Genomic DNA, 14,838 nt, shown 5'->3' on the forward strand with positions numbered 1-14,838 from the left:
CCGGAGGGCAGCGCCCGCTGGAGCGGGCACCCCTCTGGAGCGGGCACACCTCTGGAGCGGGCACCCCTCTGGAGCGGGCAAACCGCTGGAGCGGGCACCCCTCTGGAGCGGGCACCCCTCTGGAGCGGGCACACCTCTGGAGCGGGCACCCCTCTGGAGCGGGCACACCTCTGGAGCGGGCACACCTCTGGAGCGGGCACACCTCTGGAGCGGGCACCCTCTGGAGCGGGCACTCCGCTGAAGCAGGGGCTCCCGTCAGGACAGGCACGCCGAGGGGGGCTCGCCTGGGAATACACCCACCCCCGTGTCTGCCTCTGGCTGCAGGGTCAGGGGAGACCAGGCTGAAGCAGCCCCTGGTTAATGTGGGAGCAGGGATGCTGCTGGCCAGCCCCGGAGAACCCGCAGCTTCCTGCCCTGCCTCGCCCAGGGCTGTCACCCCGGGGTGGGCTCTGGTTCCCTCCAGCCTCTCACCCCTACCAGGTGATCTTGGCATCATGGCAGCGCGGGTGCACCAGCTACCAGGGCCCACTTAACACCTCTGGAATAACGCACAGTGTGAAATCCACCCTGGCATCGCCAGGGGGGCAGTGGAGAAAGGGCGTGGAGCTTTGGAAAGCGGGAGGAAAGGGACGGTGTGAGTAGAGGCAACGCGCTCTGAGCAGCCCGCATGGTTATTCAGCAAGGTGTGTGCCCAGCTGGGGGAAGGGGCAGGAGGTGAGTGCCCGCTGTGCTTCCACGGTCATGCAAGCATCATGCCCTGCAGGCCTGGATGCGCTGCTCAGGAAGGAGCCCAGCGGAGGGTAAGGGCCAGGTGGTGGATTTGAATGACCACCCCAACCTACTTCGGTTTCCCTGTGTGGAAATTGAAGCTTCATCCCCAGCCCTGGTGGAGGAAAAGGAGCCCCTAACCCCCAAATCCTTTTACCTCTGCTGTCACATTTCATCATCTGATTGCATGCAGATTGAGGGGCTCAGAAAGCCCCTAACATTCCCACACAGCGTTCAGACTGTGGGTTGGATCTGCAGCTTGATTGTCAGGGGCAGGAAATAACCACCTTCCACCAAAACTTTCCCTTCTTTGCATCATTTTTCTCTTTTCCTTCCTCATTTTTGGGCAGGGTAGGTGGGTGCACCTCTCATGGGATGCAAAGAAGAAGTTGGGTGCAAAGCATCACGTCACCCCGCTATGGGCTCATTTTGTCCTTGCCCAAGCCGCAAAAGGAAGCAGTTAGAGCTGTGGGCTACCCAGTGGTCATGTTTGTTTTGGGCAGAGGATGGTATTTCCTCTGTGGATGGCTCAGATCTCTTTCTCTCAGGCAGCATGAAACATCAGCTAGGGTTGCCACTGGGAAAGGGTGAAGATGGAAGTCTCCGGGCCCAAGGAGCTGTTACTCGGTTGCCATAATCAGACTGAGACACACACTGCACAGCTCTATGACAGCCTAGTAGAGTTAGAGTTTGGTAATTCTGGCCCGAGGTTTCATGGGAGGAATTGTGATATTTGTCAGTGTATGGCAGGAGAACCGAGAACATTTCTGCTTGGGTAGATGGTTCCGCCTGCAGCCAGTGCTCAGTTACTTTGAGGGCAGTGAGTGGCACCCTCTGCACCAGGCACAGACAGCGCAGCTCCCACCAGGCTGCTGAACCAGAGTCATCCTCTGAATGGGGCTTGCAGCTCCTCCCCAGCCCTGCCGGAGAAAGTGCATGAGGAGCAGTAGCTCCCCAGATCAACAGAGGCCCTGAGCAAAGGGATGGAGCCTCCTGAGTCCCTCTCCCTCTTTGATCACACCCATCTGGAGCTGGAGGGCCCTGGAGCTCTTCCAGCCGGAGGGAGTACAAGCCTCAGCGGGAAGGTATTTGCCAGTTGGGAAGCGAGGATGCTAAACCTATTTGCATTTGCCCCACGGGCTGTAATAGTTGCCTTGCAACATTTACAGAGATGGGCCGAGCCAGTGGTGGTTGTGCCGGGGTGAAGCCCCACTGGCACTACTTTCTGGAATTCCCAAGGAATGGGGTGCGGCTGGGTGCTTGCTTATAGCCTCGGCCCAGCTCCCCATTGCGTCTTCCTGCTGCAAGGCTCCGGCGTTCTTCCCTAGCCTTCCTAGCACGAGGCGGTGACAAGGACAAAGCAGTGGAAGCCGGGATGGATGACACGTCTGGGGTGAGCTGGTGGAAGGAGCCAGGCGAGTCGTCCCTGCCTCCCTCTCACTGTCAGCTGATGTGCAGCAGCAGGAGGGAATGACAGGGCTCCTGCGCTGCTTCCAGAGCTGCTGGTACACAACCAGCCCCGGGAGTGGAAATGCCTCCAGCCTCTCAGGGGAGGTGTGGGGGGAGTGGGGAGGAGCAGTGGAGTCCCCATTGAAATGGAAAAAGGGTGGGTAGGTCTGGCTGTATTTTAGGAACACGGACTAGATCAAACGTTGTTTGATTATTTTAAGGGGGAAAACATAAGCCGCGACTCCAAGTGGAGGGGGTTCACGTGAAGAGGGTTGTACCTGCTGCAGAGTACTGTGACAGGCGTTTGTCAGGGTCCTCCTGTAGCCAGGAGTGGTGCTGGAAGGGTGGAAGCCCTGTGCCAGGGGAGTGCTGGTGGCAGGTGCTGCTGGTCTTGCCCTCTGCCAGGGAATGCGGCGGAGTCTCCCCTCAGGGTCCACACATCAGCTTCAGAGGGAATTAAAAAATGCTGTTTGTTTGGGGTTTTTTGCCTGGCTGATCACTCGAGACCCTGCTGCCAAGATCCTTTGCCATGGTCGGTGTGGAGGTGCTCAGAAAGTCCTCCTCTCCTGTGCAGAGGACTGAGTAGGTGGGTGCTTCCCTGCCCTTCACAAACTGGTGCTGCTGATACCATTCTGTCCTTCTATGTGCAGTCACACCAGCTTAGAAAAAGGAACTGGAGGAGTCCTCACCTCGGGAGTATCCTTGTCTGATTTCTTTGAGCCCTGAGGGTCTGCCTTCCCTGCTGGTTGCACAATCTTTGCTCCCTCCTCCTCCTCTGTGCCTACCTTCAGCCAAGACTGTGAAACCCTCGCCAGAGGGTGTGGACACTGCGTATTCTCTGCACCAGCTTGGCAGCTGCTGATGGCAAGGGGACCTTTCAGCATCCCTGGTGCTCAAAGGCAGAAGTTGGGCAAAAACTCGAGCGAGAGGTGGTGGGGCTAGGGAGGAGGCAGGTTTTGGGAGAGTGCATGTGTGGGGAGCGGGAACAGGGGAATTGCTGCACCTGTGTTTATTTGCAGTGGCCACACAGTGCTGCTGGACGTCTGGAAGGAGGGAAGCAAAGCTGATGTGCTGAGAGGCCACAGAGCCACAGTGCAGGCAGCAGCTGCTCTGCTGCCTTCTGTCAGATGTGCCATGGCCCCTCAAGCACCAGCAACCAGCACAAGAAAGGGAAGTGAAGGTTCCTGACAAAGGATTGGCAGATTGGGGGGTGCCCTTGCGACTCAGAGTCAGGACCTGGGGAGCAGAGGGAGGGAGGGAAGAACAAACTTTCTTCTAAGAATTCAGGGCCTCGAAGGAATAGGAGGCCAGGCCTCGGGGCACTTGACAGCCAGCCAAGAGTCCATTGAGACAAAAGTCTTCTTTGATCTGCCGCACAGTTAAAAAAGGAGATTGTTAACCTGTGTTAGACAAATAACTCCAGAGGAGCTGCTAAGCAGGAAAAGCACCAGCTGCTTGGGCTGGTCTCTTGGGGATCCCACCTCTCTTGCAGTGCTCCTCTACCTTCTGACCCCATGGGATTAGGTGGAGGTGATTGATGGAGCTCTGCTTCCCTGTGTCTCATCCCACGAGTGCCCCGAGCCTGGGAGTGTGTGGTGCCCGATCTCAGGACCGGCCAGGCACAGGGCTGGGGCAGGGGCCAGAGGCATGGCTGTTCCCAGGGACAGACCCCAGAGGGAGCAAGGACAAGGCAATTCAGGTTTGCCGCTGCTCTTAGGCCAGCCTTGGCCTTGGTTTACAGGGGTAAAACAAGGAGCTTCACAGACTTGCAGTTGCCACTTGCAGAGTTGCCTTACAAAAATGGGGGAGGAGGACAGGATTATGAGCCGTGTGGGCTGGTGTTACACCATAGCCATGCTGGTAGTATCTGCAACAAGAAAAAACTGGCATCTAAAACTGCTGCCGTTAGCAGGGAGTGGAGCTTATTGCTACAGGCAGTCATCAGAATTACGGCTCCTGAGGGCCTGCGTTTTTCAATCCCTGATTCATATCTGCTCCCCCTGCTCAGTTAGCAAGGTGACACCTCCCAGCTCGCTTCCAAAGTCACCAAGACTCGTAACACCTGCCCACGCTCTCCCCCCAGCAAGTGCCGGAGTTTAAAATAAAGTTCCATTTCCTACATGTATTAAGTGTCAGGAAGGTCCAGGGGCATCCGTGCAGAGCAGCATTTGTACACAAACGCGTTTAGCTGACAGGTGCAAACATTGAAAGCCTGCAATTTCACCACCCAGCACTGAGCTCTGAATGCAAGTACTGGGAATTGCAAATGATCTCTCTTCCAGTAAATGTGTGTGGCACAAGGCAGGGAAGTGCTGCAGAGCCTCTCCAGCACTGGGCTGTTGGTCCCTCTCTTCCTCACGCAGCAGGAGATGTCAGAAGGCATCTTCATTTCACAGCTATTCAGTGATCCCTGAATTATACAAGTCTCTCTCTCGCTGTGCATTCATCACTGATGCTGCTTCCCTCTCCCTCGGAGACTGAGGAAGCAATGCCTGGGGACGTAAAATCTGCTTTTTGCTGCAGGCGGACAGCCAGATCTGTGGTGAGATGTGACAGTGACAGGGGTGGAGCGGGGCAGAAAAGCTGGGTCTGACTGAAGCTGTCTGGTGGATCTGGCTGTGGAGGTTTAGGACACTGGTGTCGTCTGCTCTGCAGCTCTCTTCAGGAGGCTTCTGAACCTCTTTGGGCTGCAGCAACCTTCACATCACTGCATCCCAGTTTAAGTTACAGTATTGGAGGGTGGTCTGGCAGGGCTGAGGAGGGAGCACTCCTGTTATCCTACTATGGAAGCAAGCGGTGGGTGGCCAAGGACAGGCACGTGTGAGAGAGTGCCAGGCTCAAGTGGCCATCCAAAAGTGGCTGCAGGTTTGGGCCAAAGCCCTCAAGGTTTAAAGCCAACGTTTAGCCACCTGCCTGGTGGCTTTTCTCGGCTGTGAGCAGAAGGAAAATGTTCTGCACTGAACGCAGGCAGGGAGGGAATAGCTGTACAGTAGGAGGACCACACACATGCCACCAACTGTCCATAAAAACCCACACGAAAATCCCTGCGTTTCACAGGCACACAAGCCAAGCTCTCCTCTCAGTTACAGGGACATGCGTAGGGCTGCGCCTCAGACGCCATCCAGCACCCGGCTGAAAGAGCAGCTTTTCCACTTGAGTAGCCCTGAATGAAGAGAGCTGGGAGCTAAGCAAACACTTTGGCCAGTACTTTCCTCTGTCTCTTTTTCTAGTCTTTCGGAAGTATGTTTTAATCAGCACTTGCTTTCCCACACCGCTCCTTTGTACTCTTATTAAGTGCTGTCACTGGGGCCCGCTCTAGCCTAGTGCCAGAGTAAAATTCCCAAGAGACCGATGGCATTGCACCTGCCTGCACACACTCTGTATTTGGCCCATTGTCTGATGTTGCTAAACCTGCTTACTCAAGGCTTTTTCTTGCTGGTGTGCAATGACATCCAAACTCCCATATGTTTCTTCCTCCAAATCTGCTCCTCAGTCCATCACCTCCCTGCAGATTTTGTGGTTTCACCGCGGGCTCACGCTGGGGCAGCCTCAGCCACGAAGGCCAATCTTCATCTCCAACCCCAGCCTTTTTTTTTCCCCTTTAAAAAAGAGTATGCAAATGATGTATATTATTGGGCCTCTGTGGTTTGAAAACACGCGCTCGCACACGCACACACACACGATAACTGACAAAGGCCGTGAAGGAGTTTCATAACGGAGGGAAATATTGGGAAGGTTTTATCTGATAGTGTAAGGGAAGTCTGTTAAAACGCCTTTACTGCAGGCAGCAGGAATGAGAAGCCACCTGGAGAAGTCATACACCACCGGAGAAGGAAGCATTGCTGGCTGCTTGCATAGTGTCCAGGGCTCTGCTGCACAGCCGGGGTGATTTTTGGCTTTTTTAGTTTCCTGACAGCTTTGTGAGAGGCAGCAAGAGGGGCTCTCTTGCTTTTCCTTAGGTTTCAGGTTCATGCCCTCATGAGGAATAAAGCCCTCAAGGTTTAAAATCCAACTCAAGACAATGCATGTGTTTGCATTCAGCTGGTTCTGTCGTGTCTCCCCCGAACTTGACTCCCTGCTCCTGCTCCGCAACACAGTATTTGCAGATCATCTCTCTAATGGTCGTTTCTCCCTCTCTTTTCTTTTTGTCATCTGCCAGGGGGACCCCATACCCGAAGACATTTATGAGATTTTGGGTGGCAGCTCAGTGCGCTCCATCAGTGACCTCCAGCGTGCCCTGCGGATAGACTCCGTAGGTAAATCTCCTCTTCACCAAACACTCCTCTCTTTTTAATTAATTCTTTGGTGGGGCTGGGAGGGGAATATTCTGTTTTTCAGCAGGCACACTATCAATAGACTTCATTATAAATACGGGAACCATTCAGGAGCCAAGACCTGGCCGTTTACAGTCTTAGTCCCCCTGAAACTTGTGGGAGATAGAGGCAATTAGATGCTTTTTTGGATCTCCAAACTGTCTGAACATTGTCTTCCAAAATTAGTACGAGACAGGCAAGGTGGGTGCAAGGAACTGAGCTCACCATTCTTCACCCTGGGAGATGCTCAGTCAGCAGGGCTTGAATCGGACAAGGATCATTTTAGGAGGCAGCAAAACAGGAGGTGGAAATAGGGCGGCAGAGGAGGAAAGGGCTGAGTGAGTTTCCAGGTTTAGCATCCACAGAAGGCCGCGGGCTCCCAGAGGCTCTTAGGACGAGAGCAGCAGAGCACGTGTCCATGGCTGAGCTACGGGACAGGGGCTAAGTCAGGGTAGCGTGGCTTCACCTCCTGCCCGTAGATAAGAGCTCCGGGGGCTGCAGGGCCTCGGGGTCACTTGGCCAGGGCTGCGTGCAGCGAGCAGCAGGAGCGGCGAAGCGTGGAGGGGTCGGCACGTGTGGGAACCGGAGCACGCGCCACGGCGGCTGGGCTGGCCCAGGAATTTATTTATAAACGCTCTCTTCAGAGCAAATTCCTTTCTATTCTAACCCTGCTCCCGCCCGTCGTCCCCCAGCCCCCCCAGCTCGACTGCTCTCTCGTGTTTTGTCTGTTTTGAGCTTTGTAATCCTTGCCGAGACACTATCTACGGGGGAACAGAATTTCCTGCTTTTGTTTCCTATGCCAGTCCAACCACTGGCGCAGTCTCAAAAGCATTCCCGCTGCCTTTCAAAACGGCCCTGGAGGGGCAGGGGGGGAAAAAGAGGGGGAGGGCACCAGCTGCGTTCAGCTATTGTTTGTCTTAGAAAGAGGCGACGAGGCTCCCCACCACTGCCAGGGCCGCTCCCTGCCTTCACCAGTTCCCTCCTCCTTGCCCACGAGCCACACAATGGGGCAACTTCCAAAATTAGCCCTGCTGGATTGTCCCAGGCTGGTCCCCCCCGCCCCAAATGTCTTCAGTATTGACCCGGGTTGTAGAAGGACAACCTAGGGGAGGAAGGGACATGATTCTCAACAGATTTGAGTCAATAGCTGTTGCTATTTTTTGCCCCCATTTCTCCCCCCTCATCAACTCGTGCACCAAAGGCAGCCCCCACCTTCATTTGATGAAATGCCACAGGATGGAGGGTGGGCAAGGAGCAGCTAAGAAGATGCATCCAATCTGCCATGGCCCAGTGTCTAAGGAGCAGATACATCTCTATTGTAGCTATTAATCAGCCTCATGATTAAGAAATAAAATAGGCTTATCTGGTTGGCTCCAGAAGCCCAGGGGTATGAGAGAAGGCTGCAGAGCTTTGAGTCACTGGTTTCACTTCAGGTCCCAGATAGGAAAAGCTGGTCAGGGAAACAAAAAGTGGTGCTGTAAAGCTGTTTCTTTGTTTCACCCCCCTGGCTCTCATCTGTTCCCAGGTACTGACTGAGGAGCACTGACATTTGCTTGCCCTGTGAGGAATTAGCAAATTAGTGTGTTAGCAAAATAATCCCAAAGTGGCTGGAGCTATTCCCTGCGCTGTCTGTGTACCCTGTGCATGTCCCAGCTGCTTCCCTCCACTGAGTGCACAAGGAGCCAGAATGAGGCAGCTCCAGGAGGCAGATGGGCTGAGAGAGTTCTGAGCTTGGGCACTACTGCAGACCCAGGAACAGAAGTGTGTAGAGTGGAAGTCATCTCCTATAACTGTGGCTGCCCACAAAGCAGTGGCTGCCCATGTAAACCAGTCATCCAGACACCTTCTCTAGCCCAAAGAGAACTACAGGCCCTTCTAAAGAGTAATCTACCAGTTCTCATTTTGGGAGTTTGCTTGAGGGTGAGACAAATGGTGCCTAGAATTGATCCCACCTTTTTAAATTGATCCCAGCCACTTTAAAGGGTGTCTGTCTGTCCACATCACACGTAGATGTTGACTGCTCATTGACAGGCACATGATTCCTGCCTTGTGAATGCAGCCTCTGTGCACCCATCCCCAGTCCATCATCATCTGCTTGAGACCTGAGCAGAGAGCAAAGTCCCTGCTCCCCTTTATGAGAGGGCTGCACTAGGGCAGGGCTGAGGAAGAGGAATGGGACATGATAGGTAAGGGAAGTCTGCTCCACCACACATCTGATAAACAGAGATCTTCCACTGGCCCCTAATTCCCTTTAAGAAAATTGCTCCCTTGATGCTGACGTCCATTCAGTTTCCTTCAGCTGCTAAAGCAGGTCAGAGAAGGAAAGAGCTGTGGCTGGGTGGGAGCTATCTTCGAGCGCAGCCATTGTCCCGAGCTCAGGAGGGGCTGCGTGTTGGAGTGCTCCATGGGGATTATGGGCATTTCTCTATTCAGCACTTCCTATGGGAAAAAGCGGTGGGGTGGGAGGGGACCGCTCAGGCCTGGCCTGAATGCTATCGGTCTTCCTCTCTCATCGCTGACTGAACCACCTCCAGATCCTGCCTCTTACCTTAGAGTAGCCCAGAGGAAAAGTAATTTTAACTCTATTTTTCTGTTCTTCTGTTATAAAACTGCTCTAACCTAAAGCAGCTGAGTTGGGAGAGGGAAAGCAAGCACCCCACCTACCATCCATCCCCTGCTTCACCTGCCCTATCACTTCCCAGCTCTCCCAGTCCCAAGCAATCCCAGCAAGGCACCTCAGTGTTAAACACCAAGTGTTCTGTTTGTCCCATCTGGTCTTTGATCCTCCTTGGTGCAATCCTCGTCTCAGCTGGCCAATCTGAATCCCTCAGCAGCTCCTCTCTGACACCAGAAAGTCCTGACATGGGCCTTATCTTTCTTGAGCTGGAGTTTTCCTCTCCTAGACCTGACTGGGTCCCCTCTTTCATGATAGGCTTGTTGCTCTGAGCAATGAGTATCTCTGCCACAGCACAGCTGTGACCTTGTTTGTGGATTCACACCTAGCATGACGTCTTGGGTCCGTGGCTTATCCCATGGCCCTGCACTTAGCCTGGTGATCTGAGCATGAGTGCCTGCTGTCTTCTCCTGCCTCTTCCTGGTGCTATCGGTTCATGTCTTACCCTTTGCAGAGCAGGATGGCTCGAGCCTGAACCTGAACGCAACTCAGCCCGATCAAAACCCTGCGGCCCTGTCTCGAGAGCGACGAAGCCTAGGTGAGCTGGGGGTCTTGCACCTTGTGTTTGTTGGGGCACTCACCTGAGCAGCCGTGGGTGGTCCAGATAATTGTCTGAGATCAAATGTAGGGGAAGAGGTTTTATTGCGCCTGTATGTGTGGAGACATGAGAAGGAGGGTCTGGGCCTGGAGTGGGAGCTGGGTGTTTCACCCTGGGAGAGCAAGAGAGGGAGTCTGGACTTCTGTGCAGTGCTCTGCCTTAAATCCTGATGCTGCTTGCTTGCACTAGAGTTTCAACTTCTGCCTGAGCTGCTGTGAGAGGCATCATAGTACAGGGGTTTCCTCCACAGGGCATGGCTCTGTACAGGGAGTCAGCTGGAGGGGTGGGAGAGAGAGAAAGAACATGTGTGTGTGTGTGTGTGTGTACATGTGAGGGCTATGTGGGGTCCTTCCCTTGCAGCAGAGGTGGCTGTAGTGGCTTGGTGACAGCCGCAAAGCCCATTCCATCCCATCTCTCTCTCGGCCCTCCTTAGATGCTCTGGCAGCAGCAGAGACAGCTGTCCTCGCGGAGTGCAAGACACGGGAGGTGGTCTTTGAAATCTCCCGCAACATGGTGGACAGCACCAACGCCAACTTCGTGGTGTGGCCGCCCTGCGTGGAGGTGCAGCGCTGCTCCGGGTGCTGCAACAACCGCAACGTGCAGTGCCGCCCCACACAGATCCGTGTCCGGCACGTCCAGGTAGGGGACACGCCTGCCACTGCTTCCTCCTCCTGCTGCCCACTGCCATCCCTGTGCCCCAAAGCCAAAGCCAGGGTGGGTCCCAGGTGCTGGGCTCACATGGCCACCTGTGCCCTCTGCACTGGCCACGCAGCGCTGCGGCTGCTGGCATGGGTGATGTCCATGCCAGCTGCTGGAAGGGCTGGTGCTGTCCAGCAGCTGGGGACTGTCACCACACAGAGCCACAGGGCACCGTCCCCAGCTGCAGCTCTGTGCCACAGCCCTTCCTGTGGCTCGAGGCAGCCTTGTCTGCTGTGTTAGAGCAGAAGAAATGAGGTTCTTTCATCGCGGGAACTGGCTTTGATGCAAAAGGAGGAGGGTTTGCAGTGTCAGTCGCCATCCCTCCACTGCTGCTGCAGCTTCTTTCCAAGATGTGTGCTGGAACAGCTTCTCTTTCTCAGCCCACACTTACCTTCTGACCTGCTCCATCAGCCAGCAGACACCTGACAGCTAACCTCTTGCTCTGATCCTCCCCTCACAGCTACCAGTGATCTCCTCACAGCTTCCTCCCAGACAGCTTGTTTAAAAATGATATTCATCCCATACTAATCCTCTGCCTGAGCCATAAGAGACTCCCCCAGACAGGCAGCAGAGGTTGGCTGGGAGAGATTGTATTCACACACAGCCCTTTTCATCAGGAAATTCCTTTCTCAGAAAAGCCAGGCTGAACGAGGAAAAAATGGGGGTTGTTTTTCTGGAAAAAAACAAGTGAGAGGTCAAAAGCCAGCCTGAAAAAGTGACCTGGAAATGGTTTCTTTGAGGACAGAGGTCTCTCTATTGTTTGGCTGGAAGTGTTTGTCTAGCGAGCAGCGTGTGGTCTGAAGCGTGTGGAGTGGGCTTTCAAGGAAAGATAAACAGCCTGGCTGCTTTGGCGCTGGCCGAGGGATGCTGCTGGGGGCAGTGGGTTTAGAGGAATTCCATCCCAGATGGAGAGCAGAGTGAGTATTTATAGCTTGTGGAACACTTCAGGGACCGCAGGGTTGTTAGATAAGCTGAGTGGGGTCAGGCCTGGCTGCTGATGGAGTGGGAGGACCCCCTAGAAAGCTTGTGCCCTGTGGTGGGATGTGGAGCAATGAGTCTTGCCTCTGAGTCAGCACTGGTGGAGAGTCCGGGGGAATTTCCAGTGCACCGCCTTTCCCATGAAGAGCCGAGGGCTTCAGCCCTGCGAGTTATTAAAGAGCTTGAGACAAATTCAGACAGGCCTCAGCAGAGCTGGTGAGGCTGTGTCAGCTTGCTTCAGACCCGAGTTCTTCTTTTGCCCTTCCTATAGCTTCCTGTGGGAATTATCCTGGTTGCCCCAGGTCTCTGCCATTGCATCTGTCAGAAATGGGCTAGCATGTCCTGCATGTTCCACGTTTCTGTCTCTGATCAACCAGTCATCCTGCTTTAGCTCTGGCAATAGCTAGGATCAGGGAAACCAGCCAGAGCCATCCAAACCTGCCCGGTCTGGGTCTGCTCTGCTGCCATGTTCAGAAGAGTCTCCCATACACACCACCCCTGAGTCTGAGGTTTGAGTTTGAGTTTTGAGTTTGAACAGGGCTCTTTAAGCTGCCTTCTGACCCTTTAGGAAGAAAGCCAGGACTAAAGTGCACTGACACTGACTAATTTACTGAGTGGGAGCCGTGGCTGTATTAATCTTTTGCTTGCCTTCCTCTTGCAAATAGGTGAACAAGATCGAATTTGTCCAGAGGAAGCCAAAATTCACAAAAGTCGTTGTGCCTTTGGAGGACCACGTGCAGTGTCGGTGTGAAGCCGTGTTCCGACCACCCCCCAGGAACATCCGTCCAGGGCCACGTGAACAGAGACGTAAGGATCACCAGTGGAATGAAGGGAGGGAGGTGTGAGAAGAGGGGCTGGGGAGAGGGAAAAGACACCTCCACTGGTTTCAGTCTGCTTAGCTCCAGTGAATCCCAAGGGCCTTCACTGCTTTGTACCAGCTGAGGGACCTTTCCCAGGATGTCTGCCTGCCGGGAAGGGGCTGAGACTGAGGGAAAAGAAGGAGGGGAAGGTGAGAGGTGAGGGGAAGGGCATGGTGGGAAAAGGGAGAGGGCAGAGATTGTGGAGAACAGAGGACAAGGAACAGAAGAACAGAAAGAGGCCTTGTGGCCCTGCTGTTGCAGAGCTCTTTGTTGACAGTGTGTGGAGAAGGATATTTCAACAGGAGCCGTCTGTCCTGGCTGTACAGACACTCTCCCCTCTGTTTTGGCAGGCTTGTCACCGGCGTTCACCACAGCCGCTGTCTCACAGAGGCGGCGAGTACGCCGGCCGCCGGCACAGAAGAGGAAACATAAGAAGTACAAGCATGTCAACGATAAGAAAGTGCTGAAAGAAATCCTCATAGCATAGAAGTGCTGGCAGGGGAGAGAGAGCACAAGGCAGGTAACAGCAAGCTGCTTTTCCAGTCGGGAAAGATGTCCTCTTGGGGCATGGCATCTTAGACCCTTCCCACACCACTGGCCACTTGTTCAGTGTGGGGCTACTGCAGGACCAAACCTAGGCCGAAGGAGGAGGAAGAACTAGGTTGGGTGCCAACATGTGGGTTCTATTTATGGAATTAAGGCTCTTTGCGAAGTTGGAATGATCCTGCAGCAGCCATCCTTGCTCTCAGGCCCCGCCCTCTCCTTTCTCTGTCTCCCTTTCAGGCAGGGAACAAGACTGACTTCTCCTTACACCTAAATCCCCTCGGGGTCCATGTAATTCATCTCTTCCGTGCAGCAACTCCTGCTCTAGTTTCTCTATTGGTTCTCCATTGAAAACAGAATATTAATGTTGCTCTAGGGATCCCTTTTCCTTTTATTTCATCGGCTGAGTTGGCAGAAAGACTGAAAAGCAGCAACACTTTTGGTTCACCACTCTCCTAGAGGGAAGCCTATGTGCATGAGAAAGGTCATACCAGGGGAGAGGAGAACTGGAATCTCTGGCAAGAGGTCTGGACTTTGTCAGGCCAGGGTCTGATTCTTCTCTCCATGACTTGTGTAAACAGGAGTAATTCCACTGGTACAAGGGAAAGGAGGCTAAGCCTTGGTTCCCCATGAGAGGAAAAGGTGGAAAAAAGAGGGAAAGAGTAGTTAGGGTGCAGATTGGTGGGAGCTGAATTTCAAGAAAGGTGACATAACTCAACAGGGAGAGCCCTGCCCCAGAGCTCAGCAGTTCCAGCTCTGCTGCAGCCACTTGAATAAGCCTGGGCCACCACATTCACTTCCCCTCACCCCAGGAGAGGGGACAGCAGGCTTCCCCTGGTGTTTCAGGAGCTGGGGACAAGGGGCACCAGGCAGTGTCTTGAGACTGGGATTCCCACGCTTTGCAGTACAAGGGCTCTGATTATCCCAGGACTCTCCTGGCCATCCTAAAGTTCCCAGGGTAGAAATGATACAAACCCATGCAAATCTCAGCTCTGGCTCGAGCTGTTCAGGGGAAAAAATAGAGGAGGTCAAAAGTCCTCCCAGGCTTCTAATCTGACTCCTTGGCACAAATATTTCCAGAGGAGAAAAGGGGATAGCAGGGGAGTTGCAGGGGGAAAAGGGTTACATGTTCTAATGGTGTGTCTGGTTTTGTTTCACTTCTAGGTTTACTTAATATATTTGCTGTATTGCCCCCATGGGGTCCTTGGAATGATAACTTTTCCTCTTTGTCCATCTGCCTCGACGTCTGATTCAGACGGCAATTGGTGCTTCCCTTTCCATCAGTGGACCTTCTCCCACCAAAGCCTCCCTTTCATTTATTAGCATAATTTTAAAGTTTTACACACACACACACACACAAAAAAGGACAAGGATGACCTACATATATATATATATATATATATATATACCTAAGAGGAAAAGAACAAAGTACAAACAAAACCTTGAATGCCAACAGCCAGAACTTGTGATGAGAACAGGACATTTCCTTCCCTGCTACAGAGGACAGGATGGAAAATGTGAAAAGGAAAGCGGGTCCAATTTCTTTCAAGAGAAGGAGAAAAACAGATGGACAGAGGCCAGAAGGGGAATATTCTCCCTTTCCCTCATGCTTCTGATAAGGCTGGGGGGGGCCCACTGAGATCTACTCTTGCATTGGACCTACCTTTTGGAAACAGGCAAATCTGAGATTGCGAGCGGCGACCAATGATGGAAAATGCACTAAGGACTTTTATCGCCCTACCTGGACAGATATATATTTTTAACGTGCGTGTGTATATTTTATTTTTAAAAAGAAAAACCAAAACCACTAAGGTATACAACATCTCGGGGAACAGAACAAACAAGCAAACAATCAAAGAAGCCAAATGCATTCCCCCACTCCCTCTTTCCCCTGCTCCTGGTGCTGACTGGAAGGTGTTTGGATCGTGGGGAAGGAGCACACGGTGGCAGGATCGT

At 53.4% G+C, this 14,838-nt stretch overlaps 1 protein-coding gene across 2 annotated transcripts in view; it reads left to right on the forward strand.

Annotated features, from left to right (window-relative positions):
- Positions 1-14,391, forward strand: part of PDGFB (platelet derived growth factor subunit B) — a 15,613-nt gene extending 1,222 nt beyond the window's left edge. The window contains exons 2-7 of one of the 2 annotated variants that reach the window (XM_015629278.3): positions 6,377-6,473; positions 9,659-9,742; positions 10,236-10,441; positions 12,145-12,286; positions 12,690-12,855; positions 14,047-14,391. In XM_015629278.3, the coding sequence (XP_015484764.1) occupies positions 6,377-6,473; positions 9,659-9,742; positions 10,236-10,441; positions 12,145-12,286; positions 12,690-12,826 (666 nt within the window). In that variant the 3' untranslated portion in view covers positions 12,827-12,855; positions 14,047-14,391. Of the gene's footprint in view, positions 1-6,376; positions 6,474-9,658; positions 9,743-10,235; positions 10,442-12,144; positions 12,287-12,689; positions 12,860-14,046 lie in introns of both variants that reach the window. The other variant, XM_015629277.3, reaches the window with a different exon arrangement.
- The last annotated feature ends 447 nt before the right edge of the window (positions 14,392-14,838 follow it).

This window comes from Parus major, chromosome 1A, assembly GCF_001522545.3.
Source record: "Parus major isolate Abel chromosome 1A, Parus_major1.1, whole genome shotgun sequence".
NCBI lineage: Eukaryota > Metazoa > Chordata > Aves > Passeriformes > Paridae > Parus > Parus major.